At 46.3% G+C, this 16757-nt stretch overlaps 1 protein-coding gene across 2 annotated transcripts in view; it reads right to left on the reverse strand.

Moving 5' to 3' along the window:
* The window catches only part of CCDC47 (coiled-coil domain containing 47), a 454951-nt gene that overhangs the window by 124350 nt on the left and 313844 nt on the right, over window positions 1–16757 (reverse strand). For both annotated transcript variants that reach the window (XM_069634111.1, XM_069634112.1), the window contains exon 9: window positions 14133–14218. In XM_069634111.1, coding sequence (XP_069490212.1) covers window positions 14133–14218 — 86 coding nt within the window. The remainder of the gene's footprint in view (window positions 1–14132; window positions 14219–16757) is intronic.

Genomic DNA, 16757 nt, shown 5'->3' on the forward strand with positions numbered 1-16757 from the left:
TTCGTTCTTCGGGCGGCGATGCACTGCTGTATTGGTAATTGCAGGACGTGGAGGTCACAATTCTTCCAGGGATGGTGCAAAATGCAGTTAGTCTTGGGACTGGTTAGGCCCACCAGTCCAAGGGAAGACGTCTCATTCAGATCTTCCTTGTTGCTCAGAAGTGGAGGTTGTGACAGCAGAGGCAGAGGCTCTGGCGGTAGCTGGATGTGAAGACAGTTTTTCTCTAGTACAACTAAGGGCTTAGTAAAACCATTCAACTGAGGCAGTACAAGACTCCAGTACAGGGTAGCGTACACAGAGCAGCCAGGGGTTATCTTAGGAGGGCGAGAAGGCTGTAGAAACATTACAAATGAAATTGTAATACAAATGGTCCAAAGAAACACTATGTATGTACAAATATATGATTTATTTAACTACAAGTAGGCCCAGATAAGTCTTGAGGGAAATAAGTACTAACACATTATATGTAAGCACAATTATAAAAACACCACACTATGCCTGAAGGTGCACAGACCAAAGCATAAACCTTATTTGGAACACCTAACAGTAGTTCTAGGGAAGTCAAACCTTTTCATACACATTCAGTATAGGTCACCTATTCTTGGGGAGTAGAAACCAATGGTTACTTTCACAATTACATTCAGTAATGCAAGGGCAGTAGACCCTACCAGTTGTACAGTGACTTTGTACTAAATCACATAATCAGCCATCTGGACAATATACTTTGTGAATAGTGGTACACTTACTCTAGGTACAGTAAAAACCTATCACTACTTTTGTGATAACACACAGTTATACTAGATGAGTAAAACCCAAGGATGTAATATTCAATTCCAGGCGCTTTTGAGATCAGTGAATTGCAGATAGAGATAAGCAGTAACTCTGGTAACTTATTTTTGGGTGGCACAAAGCTAACTCAGTGCAAGTAAAACCCATACGCTTTAATGAAGCCCAGGTTAGATCTTTCCCAGCCAGCTATACAAGTAACGTATGTATGACTTATATGGGACAGATAGAACCCACAGACACTTCTTGTGTCTGTCTACAACAGTACAGGGAAAGCAAACCCCAATGTTACACTTTACTGAATGACTTGGTTATTCTAGGTAGGCAACAACCTAATACAGACTTATTCTGGACAGGTTAGCAGCAAGTCAGGGGAAGCAAGACCTACTTGGGGGGCATTCATACAATTATCCTGCAGGAATAATCTGGTGAAACCAACACATTACTTTTGGGAAGAATCACAACCTAATCACAGGTGAGTAATATACCTTCACATCTGCTTTCTATTAGAATGGCAAAACGGTTTCTAAGGAAAGAAAATGTTAACCATACATTTGAGAATAGTGCATCACACATCCAAGATAAGTAAGAACTTAGTTAGCACCCAACTCTTTACAAGTAAGTAACTTTTAAACACTTATTTTCTTTTCTAGGCAAAAGTCCCAATCCTTTAAAAGGCTTTCCCTGGTTCTTGGAGCACGGGTTTTCTCAGTAGCAGAAGGGGGGGTCACAGGGCCTAGTGACCAACAGACAGTGTCAGAATAGCTTCTTAAGTAGCAAAAGTCTGAGTTCCTTAGGAAGACTGAGCAAACAGCCGAGTACACACCCAAGCAGGATTCTAGCAGTGGGACTGGGTGCACTGGACGAGAAACCTTGCAATCACAGAAAACACCCCACAGCTACACAGAAATCCTGAGAGACTGAAGATAAGTAACCCAAGCAAACAGTACCTCCGCATTGAAGAATTTGCAGCAGGAGGACTTCAGGATCTGCAGCCAAAAACCCAGACAGTGGATACCTTGTCGTGGTGACTGAAAACAGGACCTTGGAAGTGACTGCAGCAGGGATCAATGAAGAAGGCTCTAGGCGAAGGTTTTCCTCGCGGCTGAATGCGGTTCTGCGTATTTGCCGCCTTTTCAAGCAGCACAGAAGACAGAAAATCGCGTTTGAATTCTCGTCATTACAAAGGTCCAGCACTCTTGAGGGGACGTTTCGGACTGGATTCTTGTCTCTGCAGCTCCACCAGGATGCCCACGAAGTTTCAGCGAGATTTGGAATTCAGAAGACTCTGCACCGCACAGTGGCTCGAGGTCCCAGGGTAACACATGGGATGGCTCAAAATGCAGGTCCTCGAGTCTAGTGGGTCTCACCAGGCTCTGGGTTTGAGTTGTCGTTTTCGGAGTCCCCAGGTCGATTGGAAGGAAGGTCTATAGCAGGCTCCGGTTACACAGCAGGCACTCTGGTCGCTGGAAATCGTCTCAGCTGCTTTTCCATCATCCTCTTCGGTTTCAGTGGTCGACTACTTCAACTTCGCAGTATTTATCAGGAACTACCGCACAACTTTTGCATTCTCTCCCTGCATTTTACAACAAGGGGTGGGCTGGTTGTCCAATCAGGACAGCCCGCCCCCCCCCCCCCCCCCAACTGGGATTTGTCCCCATTCAGGCAAGGAGGAAGACAAAGGGCTGTGGAGTTTTGGACGCCTCCCTTGATTGCTGTCCTCACAGAAAGACTGGAGCCTGGGCTGGGGTCCAGGGGACTCCCGCCGAAGATCAAAATCACACAAAGGAATTTCACGCCCTGGATGTCAGGGAAGGGACAAGAAAGTACAAGAAACACTAAAATGACGAAAAAAGAAGACTGGCCATTTTGGTAAAATTAGCACCGTTAGGTGCCTTTACTGCAACTGTGAACAAAGCCCATGGTAAAGGTGCATATACATTTATAAAATGTATCACTGTTGTTAGGCAACGTTTGAATGCAGTACCCTCTAGGAACACTACAACACTACAAACAACTATGACTACAGGAATAGGCAACCCAACCTTTGGTATAAGCTTGTAGTACACAGTTTTGGTAGCGTGTTGAGCAGCCATGCTTATCTGAAGAGGGGAAATGTAAGCTTTAGTGGATTTACACCAAGATTCATAGATACGTGTATTCAAATAAACTCTTACACTAAAGGTTTCTTGCATAAACAATTTATCAGTCAGTTATAAAGCCTTCTGCAGAAGAGAGCAATAGAATAGTAACAAATATATACTTCAATACTGTACTCTGAGTTTTGGAATCAGACGAGGCCCTTTTGGGATGGCCCACAGACACAACCTACACCCACAGTTGACTTCAGTAACAAGGATTCTGGGGACATTAATACCTTACTGTTGGTATTCAGAATACTCTTTAAAAAGGTGGTAAAAGGCAAAGGTTATTAGAACACAAGAGAAAAAATATTCTTAAGCAGTGCAGATACTTTTAGAGTTCACTAGAAGAGTCATTCAATTCAATAGGCTAAACCAAAGTCAGTGGGCAAAAGTCTTGGATCGGATAAAGCACTTCTGGCAAGTAATGGAAAAGTCTTTGCACAAGTTTGTATTTTTATTTGTTTATTTATAAAGCGCCTTATGCCAAAGCACTGTACATGGAACAACAATACATGAAACTTGAACGATATAACAGTGAAGCAATTACAATATGAATCGATCAAGCAATAAAACAGTGTGAAGAGCAATTAACTGAGTGGGATAAGGAGGACGTGGAGAGGGACAGGGTAGGGGGCGAGTGGAAGAAGAGGGAAGGAGGAGGAAGGGGGAGGGTGGAGGTGGGAAGGTAGGAGAAGGGAGGGGGGAAAGTTGGGGATAAGAGTGGGGGAGGTGGAAGGGGGAGGGATTTCAAGGCGGGGGATGGAGAAGGAGAGATTTAAGGGAAGTGCAGAATGAGGTGAAGGTGGGGGAAGAACGGATATCAAGAGGAAGGGAGTTCCAATGTAGGGGTGCTAAGAGTTGGAAGGAGCGAAAACGGGACTAGGCACAGTGGGGTGGGGGTGAAGCGGGGAGGAAATGATCAGCGGAACAAAGGGAACGGGAGGGGGAGTAGAAGGAGAGAAGGGAGGAGAGATAAGGGGGGGGCAAGACCATGGAGAGATTTGAAGACAAGGCATAGGAATTGGAATTTAAGTTGGGAGTGAAAGGGAAGCCAGCCAAGGTAGGAGAGAGAGAGGTAGAGATGGAGTCACGGGGGGTGAGGAGACAGAGGGTCCGAACAGCAGAGTGGTAGATGGATTTAAGAGGGGCAAGTCGAGAAGTAAGAAGTCCAAAGAGTAAGGAAGAGCAGTAGAAAAGGCGGGAGAAGATAAGGGAGGAGATTAAGAGTTTAGTGGCGTGGAAAGTGAGAGACGGATTTTGCGAATGTTGAAGAGGTGGAAGCGACAGGTGCGAGAAGTGAGGGAGATGTGCTGGGAGAAGGAGAGGGAGGAGTCGAAGAGGACGCCTAAGTTACGAGCTTGAAGAGAGATAGGAAGGTTGGAGGGAGGGAAGTGAATGAACGGAGGAGGAGAGGGAGGGGGAAGAGAGTTAGAGGGAAAGAATAGCACTTCTGTCCTGTCTGTATTGAGAGAGAGAAAGCGGGAAGACATCCAGTTCTTAATGGCAGTAAGGCAGGAAGAGAGTTGTAGGTGGAGGTCAGTAGAGAAGGAGGAGAAAGAGAGGAAGAGTTGTGTGTCGTCGGCGTAGAAGTGGAGGGAGATGCCAAACGAGGAGATAATAGGAGCAATGAGGGAGGTGTAGAGAGAGAAGAGGAAAGGGCCTATGAAAACACAAATCAAATGTAGGGCCACAAGCTGATTAGGCTTGTGAGTTGTGGAAGTTACAAGCACTTCTTTTTTTTCCACAAGGCTTTTTATTGAACTTTTATTGACATAATGCTGTATACATTATTCAAGTCATAAGTCAATTAAAGAAAATAATCAAAACAAAACCAAGCATCAAACTCGCAAGAGCACAACAAAATTAGAGGGGGGTCTCAAGCAGGGTTTCGGAGGGGTGGTGGCAGCTCCAGGTCACTATCGGGGACATCGGGAGCGGTCTCTGGGGTTCATGGCGGGCCAGAGCCCTCCAGTTCAAAACTGTATAAGGAGCGGGATCTCGGGCCACGAAACGCTTTGGTTAAAGGTGATCTTGCATAGGGCCACCCAGACGCCACTGGAGGGGATGTGAATCAGATCAGTCGTATTTCGCCATCCAGCGGAGGGTCAGTGGCTGCCTGGCCACTCCGGGGAATTGTTGTACATAATCCAGAAAGGGGGCCCAAATGCTGTCGAACTTGATTCTGGTCCCAAAGCGTAGGGCAGCAATCTTTTCAGCGGCCAGTATGTCCCAACACGTGGCCCACCACATAGGAATTGCTGAGCCCTCTGGGTGTTTCCACAGCCTAGCTATAGAGATTTTTGCAGCCGTGAGCAGATGTGTGCAGAGGGTAACCAGTCGCCCAATTAGCGGGAATTGACCCTCACCAGTGTCACCCAGCAAGATTATGGCCAGGTTCCACAGAATTGAAAGACCGGTGATTAGTTTGATCTGCTCCAGGACCTCTCTCCAGAACTGGGTCGCTTTCGGGTATGTCCACAGGAGGTGGAATAGAGAAACAGTGTCAGAGCAGCCCCTCCAGCAGTGCGCGGTGGGATCGCAGGGTTGCTCTTGTGCAGGACCTCCGGTGTCAAGTACCACTTGTACCAGACCTTGATTGCCCCATCCTTGTTTGTGACACACTTGGAGCTCCCAGGAGCCCTCGTTCAGATCCGGTTCCAGCTTGCCTCATCCAGTTCTTTACCTAGGTCCCGCTCACATCGTTCCATATAGGGTTCCTTTCCGCTAGGGGCACCTCTGTCTAATAGTTAGTACAAGGTTGAAATGTTCCCCCTGGCCGGGGACGCCGTCAGGTTTCGTTCCAGAGCCATTAAGTCTCGTCCCCTGTGTGTCCTGACCAAGTCGTGGGATAACCAGTGGCGCAGCTGGGCATAACGAAAACGCTTGCTTTCCGGGACCTGGAACTTCCGTTTACAGCCCTCAAAAGTGAGCAGGGTGCCGTCCGTGAAAAAGTCTGCGATACATTTCAACCCGCCCGTCTTCCACCTAGCAAAATCATTCGGCTCCAGTCCGGGGGTGAAGTCTGGGTTCTCCCAGATTAGGGACAGCGGGCCCAACGTACTACGGGCAGCTCCACCTCAGGGCTGCCATTCTCCAGCTCTCCACCGTAGTCCTGGTTGCCAGCACAGGCTCCGCGTTTGTAGGAGTCCTAGGCCAGGCGATGTGCGGGAGGGACCCCAGGGGATAGCTGCTCCAGGCTTCCTAAAACTTCAGCTAGCAGGGTCTGTTAGTGCCCGATTGCCACACTAATGCTGCTGAGAAATGGGCCGCTAGGCAGTATCTGTCCACCTCCGGGACCCCCATTCCACCGATCCCCGGGCTCCGGAGCATGAATTCTGGTGATGCGTGGCTCCCCCCGCACCCAGCCAAATTTCAAGATGCCTGCCTGCAGTTTCTGCCCATCTTTTTTGGGATAGGAACTAGGAGGGCCTGGCAATGGTAGAATAGTCTGGGTACCAGATTCATTTTGACTGCTGTGATCCTCCCGGTCCAGGAGGTCTCCTGTTTCTGCCAGCGAGAGAGATCCGACTGTTGATCTTTAAGCAGGGCTGGAAAGTTCACCTTGCAAGTTCGTTTTATGGATTTAGGGAGCCGGATGCCCATATAGTTAAGGTGGGTTTTTGCCCATGGGATCGGGAAGTTGGCCGCAAAGGAGTCCACCAAGGCCTTTGGGATATTGATGCCCAGGGCTGTAGATTTCATAAGGTTGATGGTAAAGCCTGATGCTGCTTTGAAGCAGTCTAATTCCTCCCATAGGGCATCGAGAGTGGCTTCCGGCTGGGTCAAAGTCAACAGCACGTCATCGGCATATAAGGCTGCTTTATAGGTTTCGTCCTTAAACTCAAGACCCCGCATCAGCTGGTTTTGACGAACTCTGGCAGCAAATGGCTCCATAGATAATGCAAAAATGAGCTGGGACACGGGGCAGCCCTGCAGAGTGCCTCTGGTTATTACAATCATTGGGGATTTGCTGCCATTTATACAAAGAGCCGTGGTGGGGTGTCGGTAGTTCGCCAGCGTCCATCTGAAGAATTTCAGCCCAAAGCCAAAGTGCTTCAGTGTTTCCTCCATATAACCCCTGTCGAGCATATCGAAGGCCTTGTCAGCATTGAGAGACAGGATCGCCACCTTCTCCCCCTTCTATTCGCCAACTCGATGACGTTCAGAGTGCGCCTAGTGTTGTCTAAGGCATTGCGGCCAGGGATAAATCCCGCCTGATCCGGGTGGATCAGGTCCGGGAGAATTTTCGCCACCCTGCGTGCTAGGAGCTTAGAGAAGATTTTCAAGTCAACGTTCAGCAGTGCAATGGGGTGATATGACGAGCAGAGTTCGGGGTCCTTCCCAGGCTTTAGTATCAGAACTGTGAGGGAGTCTTTCATGGATGGGCTGGTACAGCCTGTCACCAAGAAGGTGTTAGAGGGGGCCAGGATGTGAATATATTTTTTATATAACATGTCCGACAGCCCATCAAGGAGCGTATGACTTCGGTCACTTCTTTAGTGGAGATGGGGATTTCAAGAGAGTCCAGCTGCGGATGGAGAGGGGTCTTTGAATAGTTAGCGGGTAACAGAGTTGCGCTTCCTTATTGGTGGGGTCGCCCGACATTACGCCTCTATGGTGTTCGGTCATGAAGTCCAGCTTTTCCACCTCCGAAACAGCAGGGTTTACCCTCCCGGTCCTGGAGGACTAGAATGTTGTTCCTGGAATGTAGCTTCTTGAGTTTGTGCACTAGCAGGCAGTTGGCCTTGTTACTATTGAGATAGTAGTACTGTTTCGTGTATGCCAATGCACGAGCCGTTCGATCTGCCAGGTGCAACTCGAGTGCAGCTTTGGCCCTTCTAAGGTCTCTCCACGCTCTTGCCGACTGGCTGCGTTTGTAAATCGCCTCTTTGCCTGCCACTTCTGCCTCCAGCTTGGAGAGTTGGAGTTTGTGTTTGCGTTTATGTGCCGCTGTGCAGTCGATAGCTACGCCCCGGATCACTGGCATCATAGCATCTGATAAATTTCCCTTAGACTTGTTTTACAGTACTTCGGTAAAGAGGAAAAGAGGCAGCCAGCGACTTCTGTTCCTGTGCAGCTCTCTCTGTTCCTGGGCCATCAGTCGTGGGGAACAAGAGGGAGGACGTCGGGGGACTCCTGCACTGCACCAGCACTGTCAAAACTGGCCACTGGCAAACTTTACATTCGGTGGCTGTTTCGTGTTTCAGCTCCTTGCGGTACAGCAAATGGCAATAAGCGTGGTTCCTGGCTGTCAAGGTGGACTGTCCTTACTTCTGGGGTCCCACACTTTGCTGAGGGGGCCCAGGCTAGGTCAGTCCTGCTTCGTGGGAATCCAGAGGATCTTCCAAAAGCTTTAGGCCAGCATAAAAGTAACGCACACAATCTGGTGTCCCTCTCCCTGGCTATGTGGTTCCTGCAGCAACTCTGAGGAAATGACGAGCTCCGACATGGGTGTCCAGGTGGCTTACTTTGGAGTTGATTGGTCCCACCAACTCAAAAGGGGGAAGTCGTCCTTGCAGGGTGATAGGCAAAATTGCATGCAGGACCCTCTGGGACCACCACATACAATTAGGACTACAGGTGTAAGCAAAAACAAACTTTTGGTATAAGTCTGTACTACAGAGTTTTGTGGTAATGAGCTGAACAGCCAGGCTTATCTCAAGACGAAATGTGAGCAGTACAAGAGGTTACACAGAGGTCTTACAATCACAGTGGTTCAAGTAGACACTTATACTCAAGGCTTCCTGGGAAAACACTTATCAATTTATTACACAATCATTTAGAAAACATTCACTAGAAAGAGGCAACTTGGTATTATACACAAACACACTTCAGTAGCAAACCAATAAGTTTCTGAACAAATTAGGCTCCCCTGAAATAGGAGCAAAATGGAATTTCAGTTACTTTCAATGGGAGCAAAAAGTCACGAGTTAGCAGAATAGATCACATACTTTCTTAGGCAGTGCAAATAGTTATAGTTCACTAGATGGCTCGATTTAGTTCAATAGGCATATGCCAAATTCAATGGACTAGTGCCTTGGATAGGAAATAGCAGTTCTTGAAGTACAAGGTAGTCTTTGCCATAGTTCTCAGAAGTAGTTTGTACGAAAAAGAATCCTATGTTGGGTCACAAGCTGATTAGGCCTGCAAGTTGGGAAAGTTCCACAAACTTTCACTGTGAGAGAAGCGTTCTCTGAAGCGGGTTGGCACAGTACCTTAGTATGAAGCAAAAGCTGCAGCTGAAGAAGATGGTTCCTGCAGATCTCACTGTTCCTAAGCCTCAGTCATGGGGACAACAAGGAGGACGTCGGGGGACTCCTGCACTGCACGAGATAGTCGGAAAACGTGGACAAAATAGAGTCGCTTGAGTTCGAGTAGCTATTCCTCAAGCACACAAGCTGGTGTCCTTCCCCCTGGTTTATCCTAACCAGCTTCGAGAATGGTATCCAGGTGGCTTACGTTTTGATTGGTCCCACCAACTCAAAGGAAGAAGTCGTCCTTGACGGGGCTTCTCTGTTGAGATGAACTTGGCAATTCGGACGTGCAGAAGGGCTTCACCTGGTAAACCAACATTACAGGAGTTGCGGCAGCCGTCCTCTTCCAGCTCATCTTCGGTTCCTTCGTTCCAGTGGTCGACTGCTTTCCAGTCCAGGAGACTCGCCTTTTATCCAGCTTCCCCCCATTCATTCCAGCCTAGCTGTCACTCACCCAGCAGGGTGGCTGTCCTTGCCGGACAGTCAGCCAGCCAATCACCAGAGTGCATTTGGGTCTCCTAGGAGATGAAGCACAGAGTTTCGGGCACCTCCCTCACTTCCTGCCCTCCCCAGACACTCTGGAGCCAGATTCAGGGTTTTCTCAGAAACCCTGCCAAAGGTGAAATGAGGACAGAGACCAAACCTGGTTTGGCACGCAGAGAAACTCTTGAGAAGGACCTTTCTATAAAGACCTGGCGAAAAAAGAAGACGGGGCACCATTTTAGCAAAGATGGCTCCCGGGGTTACTTTACAAGAGCCGCGAACGGCCGCGGTAAGTACAAACCAAGGTAGTTCAAAATGAAACCACTGCCACCAGCCAGTCAATTGAGGAAAGGGTAACAAAAACGTTACATGAGCATTTCGACACAGGGGATACTAAGTAACCCCTTCAGCACTCTATTGTAAGATAGAGTGTGCTGGGTCTAGCAAGCACAATCCTGAGTAAAGTCAATTTCACTTTACTGCTCTGGGAAACAGTAGCTGATCCCAGAGAAGGTACTTAAACCTTGGGAAATCTGGAAGACTTCCCTGTGGCACTGCACTGAAGGTGCTTTGTGACAATTGTAAAAGATGATGCCTATGGAGTTGGTTAGACTCCATAACCAAAAAGAAACAGTGTATAAAATCACATTAAAATACATGAGAGCGTGGGGAAAAATGGTCTCACTCTCTCCAGGTTAAGAAAAATCAAGTCCTCAAAATCCAGCAAAGTTGCTGGGGGTCTCTAAGGTGGAGGGAATTAGCACATCTTTGAGAATTCTCCCCAACAACTGCCACCAGCCACTGAAGGTAAGCTTTTCCCTGTAGCGGAATTGTTACAGTTTCAGTGTGAAAGGCATGCATTGTATCTCCCCAGCACACCCCCGTAAGGTGCGGGGTGCTGGCTTCACCGAATAAAATGTAAAAGGCATCCAAAGATCCTTTCTACCCTTGGGAACTGTAGTTCTTTCAAGGTTAGCAAAATAAAGTAAAGAGGAGCCCCTATGGCAACCCAGCAACAACAGGCACTTATTGCCAATAAGTTGTTAAAGATGATAACTATAAAAAGACACTATGGAGAGTCTACAAAAATGATACCTATAAAAAGAGTAAACGATTTTGGGAGTGTGGAAAAAAGTTCCCACTCAGAGGTATTAGGGAATATTCTCACTAGAAAACAAAAAGTTCTGGGGTTGAACTAGGTCAGGAAGGTTTACCATTTCTATGAAAATCTTACCCAACACTGGAAGTGTCTGGCGTCTTCTTCCTTTTGGCTTCTTCAGATTCTTCTATTCCAGTGGTCGACTCAGTTTCTGCTCCAGGAGCTCGGGAGTTATGTGGGAATGCTGTCTCAGCTCACCAATCATATCCCATGTACCATTCAAACTTGGGGTGGCTGTCAAATGAGCACAGCCAGCCTCAGAGTTAGAACTGGTTTCTCTCATGCACTGTGCAGGACAAAGAACTGGTGATTTCGGTTGACTGGAGAAGTGAGAAAAGGGAGATGTTTCCCCTCAGCACTCCACTTAAGGTGTGGTGTTCTGATCTGAAAACATAACACATGGGCAGGCTAAAAGGTAACCCCCCTGCCTTAGAAATAGTTTGTTAACCCAAATAAAATTAAAACAAATCTTCCAGTGGTAGCTCAAGGAGCTTCTAGTAACACTGCAGAGAGTGCTGTGTGCTACTCTGGTAAAATGTCAGAGAAGATGGAGGAAGGTAGGACACCAAAACAAAATACCAAAAAGGAGGTAAAACTTTTTTTAAAAAGAGAAGGGGTTCCCATGATCAGAGTAAAAGAATGAATGAGTGTGGAAAAAGGGCCCCACTCACTCAGAAGAACCAGTCAAGCTTCAGTAAAAAAAAAAAAAACACAAGAGTCCAGCGAAAAGGGCTGGGGGTGCGACTCCCACGTGGTGAGAATTTCACTCAAGATGGAAAATCTACTCTAACAAAGCCCCTAGCAAGTTAGAAATAGTCCTAGGGGACAGTAAATCACTGGGGAAAGCAAGGCTCACCAATGTAGTTGCGTCGTGTCGTCTGGTCGCGGGTTTGATGTCAAGTTATCCCAAGCCATCTTTAGATTCCCCTGGAGACCTTCGATTGTAGATGAAGGGACCTCACGAAAATCTTCACAGATGAACTCTATGCATGGATCCCAGACAGGGTCAGGAGGTACTTGCCAACAGGGCGTTTGAACTTCGGTCACCCTGCGGGCAGGTCTTTTGGTAGAGTGCAGAACCGATTTCCAGCGACCTAGCTATATATTTGCATTTTTAAAGCGCTCACACAGCCCGCGGGCATCAAGGCGCTGTTACAGGAATTTTTTTTTTTGCGTAATTATTTTTTTTTGTCTTAGTTGCATATTTATAACGTGCTTAAATACCCAGAGGTTTCTAAGCGCGGACACTTTGCAGCTGAGCTATCCTACCAGTATCCTAGCTGTGCCTCAAGGATGGCCATGATTAGTACCAGCTTGTTTGGCTGGCTAGAAACCTTCCAATGATGTATGTCTGGTTTCAAGCATTGCAGAGCAAATGCAATGGTGCACGTTCCAGCAACAGAAAACTGGCAACAATCATCATGTAGGAAAAGTAACTGGTTGGTCCTACCAGTATTGGAGATTGAAGGTAGCGGTGCACGATGCAGTTCTTACTGGGCCAGTATTTGTCACTGCAGCAGTCCTCTGGCGTCCCTTAGTCATTTTCTTCTTTGGATCTCTTCAGGTCCAGTGATGAACTTTGTTCTTGGGTCCAGCTGGTCTCCAGATATATAGGAAAGGGGTTTGGCCGTGACTTTCAATATCCAAACCTGGAGGTGGCTGTCCAACTGGGGACAGTCAGCCTCCCAGAATCTCCTCAACAACAGACAAGACTTCGGGAAGAATGTGGATTGGGGATATACAGCCCCCTCGCCATTTCCGGGCAGTATACACACAAAGGAAAACCTTTGCAGGCTTCTTGCAAGAAGCCCACCAGGTTGCATTTAGAGAGCACCCCCCACCAGGAAAGGAAGAAGGCTTGATAACATAGGACAGGAATTCAAAGAGTTAAGGGAGCCATTTTGAGTACATGGTCTCCATTAGTGCACGATCACGGCTGCAGCAGAAGCTCAGGGTGATGCACTCAAGGAATAGGTTAAAAAGTAACAACTGGCACCATCCTGCATGGAAAGTAGCAAAACTGCTACCTGGAATACATTTATGGGGCTAAAGTGTCCCCCAGGCACTTTGCAGACTATGGCTTGTGCTGCAGTTAGCAAAATGCACTGGTCACAAAAGGGAGGTGACCACTTCTGCACTGGGGATTCTAGGGACTCAGTGACCCAAAACGACATAGCAATAGGGACCCTAGGGGTCCCTGGCAGCACACCACGTAAGCCGTGGGGGACTGCCATAGGAATAAATGGAGCCAGATACTAAAGTAAGAGGTCCCACCTCAGAAGGCTTCTTGTAAAAAGGGTACAGTGGTCGCAAAACTAAAGTGCATGCAGGAGGGGGGAGGGCGAGTGAGATAAAAAGGTCTCGCACATCTCTGGAGTGAGAAAAAAAAATTCAGAGTCCAGCAGTAATGCTGGGAAGCTCAGGACCGGTAGGGTAAGACATGCAAAAAAAAAAAAAAGAAAATCTCCAACAACTACAAAAGGAATGGATTCTACGAACCAGCAAAATCAGATTCATTGGTATACAAAACTTTGGTGCTTTTCATGTGAATTAAAAAAAGTTTATAATCTAAATAAGGAATAAAGTGCATGTACACCACACAATTAGTATGAGCCAAAATGGCATATGACTTAAAAAAACACGTTGTAGTAATTGTTATTTTAGTCAGAGAGCTAGTGGCTACTAATTAATGCACAAAAAAAGCTACCATGCAGTGCAGCCAAATAAAAAATATAAAAACTACCACCAGTCTATAAATATGTTTCAGGGTAATGGCACTCACTGTGTACCAAAGCCAATTTTGACAGTGCCCTAGCCCTGGTAACACTATGGGCAGCTTTCAGGGGACACCTCTGAAGTCTCACTGTCAGCAAAAATGAGTCAAGATAACAAAAAGCCAGCAAATGATAAAGGGGACCAACCACTAGAAGCAAAGGCACATTCTAACCAAACTATGGTCCCATCCATAGCACATTTACTCATGAATCATGGGAGCATCTGCCTGTTGAACCTGGTACTGATTTAGACAAGGGTTGGGTAGACATGCCACTAAAATATTAAAGGCTGCCAACTAATGTAGCTTACACAAAGGGAAACTGGGACCCTGACCCAATCAATATTTGAAACTCGCATGAGTCCTCAGGTGAAATATTCATGTAGACCAAGTAAGATTAAAAAGATACACAGCACCTCAGATCAAAGCAGCAAGCTGCCCATCTCAATAAAACACATTTCAACGTGACCATTTTTGAAAGTAGTCTGTGCATCAAGTTTTTCTTGCAATAAAATGAACACTGGTCTACGTACTCTTGCATAACTTTTGGACCGGAGAACTGGTCTGAAAAATGAATGGACTCAATCTTGTCAGCATAGTGTGTGAGGAAATGCGCCATCTGAAAAAGAAAGAGGGAAGCAAGTTCAAAGTACTATCACACATGTTTGTTGCATTTTCTGGACAGATTTTTGAAAGTTACTCATTGTATGGCCACAGTACTTGCTAGGCCATAGATTGCCCCAGTCTCCAATATTGTTGGGGGTTCCATTTTTGTCAGCAAAAAAATAAAAAATGGTTTCTGTAGCCGAGCCCCACCAGCCCTTTTCCATCCATCTAGGCTTCAACTGACTGATGTTAGGACAGGCTTTCTGAAATCCAACTAAGGGCTTAGTAAAATCATTTAACTGAGATAGTACAAGACTCCACTCTTAGTATAAGGCTGTACCACCTGAGTATATAGTAGCATAGACAGAGCAGCCAGGATTATTTTAGGAGGGAGGGAGGGCAGCATGAAGGTACAAAGTACTTGTATACCAAGGGTTGAACAAACACTGGAAACCAGAAATAATATACAAAATAAAGGTTTATTATAAATACAAATTAGGCCAGGATAAATCTTTGGGGTTAGTACCTGGTCATAGAATTATAAACACAATATAAAGAACACAACACAATTCTTGAAGGTACGCAGACCAAAGAATAAACCTCGTTTAGAAAACTAACAGTATTTCTAGGCAAGTCAGACCTTATCAAACCCATTTAGTATAGGACACACCTATTCATGGGGAGTCAAACTATAAGTTACTTTCCGATCACTTTCAGTAATACAAGGTTAGAAGCCACTAGCAGTTTGTGCAGTGAAATTCAGTTGAGGAATCACTCAGTAAACCAACCTGCAAGTATACTTTTTTGAATAGTGGAACACTCATTCAAGGAACAGTAGAAACATATAACCACATTCAGGACACCACACAGCTATACTAGGTAAGTAAGACCTTTTGGTGTAATATTGCTATTCAGCAACTTAAAGTATAAACCTAAGACTAAATTAGAATCTGTCTGAAACAGAACAGAGAAATCAAAACCCAATGGTACACTTTATGAATGACTCAATGTAATTCAAGGTAGGTAAAACCCAAGGCAGACTTAGTTAGATTGGATATACGGCAGGTCAGGGGAAGAAGGACGAAGTTGGTGAACTGACGTTCTTCTGGAAGAACTAGTTAAGTGAAGCCAAGAGCATTACTTTTGGGAAGAGGCACAAACAATTCACAGGTGAGTAAAATAACCTTGCATATACTTTTCAGAATGGCGCAAAACACATTCAAGGTAAGTAAGAATTTTTGTAACTGCTCACTCTCAGAGTTAGTTACCAAATAACTCTTTCACAAGTAAGTACACTTTTAAACACTTATATTTTTAAAGGAAGAATCCTTTTGTTATCCAATCCTTCCCTATTCTATTCCATGAGTTGAGGCAGAGGAGGGACACTAATGGTCTAGGTGCCAGCTGTAAGCAGGGTGAGATCGGGTTCAGTTGCAGAAAAAGTCGAGTTCCTGTGGAATACTGTTCAAACAAGTAAATAGTTCACTTTAGAGTTGGTTAGTGTCCCCGGACTTCTGAGAAGACATTCTAGTAGGTTTCCAGCAGTGTACCTGGGTGAGGACTCCCAATCAAAGAAAACGTCCCCAAAAGCTTTACAGAAATTACACAGGTTTATGATAAGCAAATAACCCAGCCAACAGTACCTCAGCACAGAAGAAGAGTTGAAGAGTTGCAGCAGGAAGACTTCAGGATCTGCAGCCAAAAACCTGGTCAATGGATTCATGTCATGAAGATGGAAGACGGGACTTTGAAGTGGATTTTGCAGCAAGGATTAACGGGGAAGGCTCCAGGAAAGAGTTTATTAGTGGCTGGCTGTGGTTTTGGTGCTCTTTTCAGGAGTCATAAGTAGACAGAATATCGCTGATTGGATTTGCATCGCTAATCTGGTCCAACATTCTGGTGAGGGGGCTTCAAGGGCTGGAATTGCATCTCTGGAGGTCCAGCAGGCTGCCACAAAAGATTTAGCTCAATTCACAAGACCATGCACCACACTCTGGCACACAGTCCGAGGGTATTGGGGTACTGCAGCCCGGCAAGGTTGCAGCACTACGTAGGATGGGTCAAAATGCAGGTCCTCTTGAGGTTAGTCGATCTCACCAGGCTCTGGATCAGGTCGTCTTTTTCGGAGTCACTAGGTCCGTTAGAAGGAAGGGTAACAGCAGTCTGCAGTTACACAGCAGGTTTTCTGGTTGCTGGAAATCGCCTCAGACGCGTTTTCTTCATCTTCCTCTTCGAATTCAGGTGCAGTGGTCGACTACCTCTTCAGCTTCCAGGATCAGACGTTTTTTTAAAAATGTCTTTGCCATTTTCCAACAAAACAAAACGTAAGACCGGACATCGGTTGTACTGTAAGAACTGCACCCCTCATCCCCTTTCCCCCCTTACCCCCCGCCGGTTGTGATGAAAGGAGTCTTTATGCCGTTGGTTTTTATGCAGGAACCCAGCCAATCAAACAGATGCGCAAAATTCAAACTTGGGAGGTCGGCAGCCTTTTTAGGACAGCCAGCCTACCAGTTTGAACTGGATTCTCGCAGGCAGGCTGGAAGACAAAG

Source organism: Ambystoma mexicanum, chromosome 13 (assembly GCF_040938575.1).
Source record: "Ambystoma mexicanum isolate Mex_15411 chromosome 13, UKY_AmexF1_1, whole genome shotgun sequence".
Lineage (NCBI taxonomy): Eukaryota > Metazoa > Chordata > Amphibia > Caudata > Ambystomatidae > Ambystoma > Ambystoma mexicanum.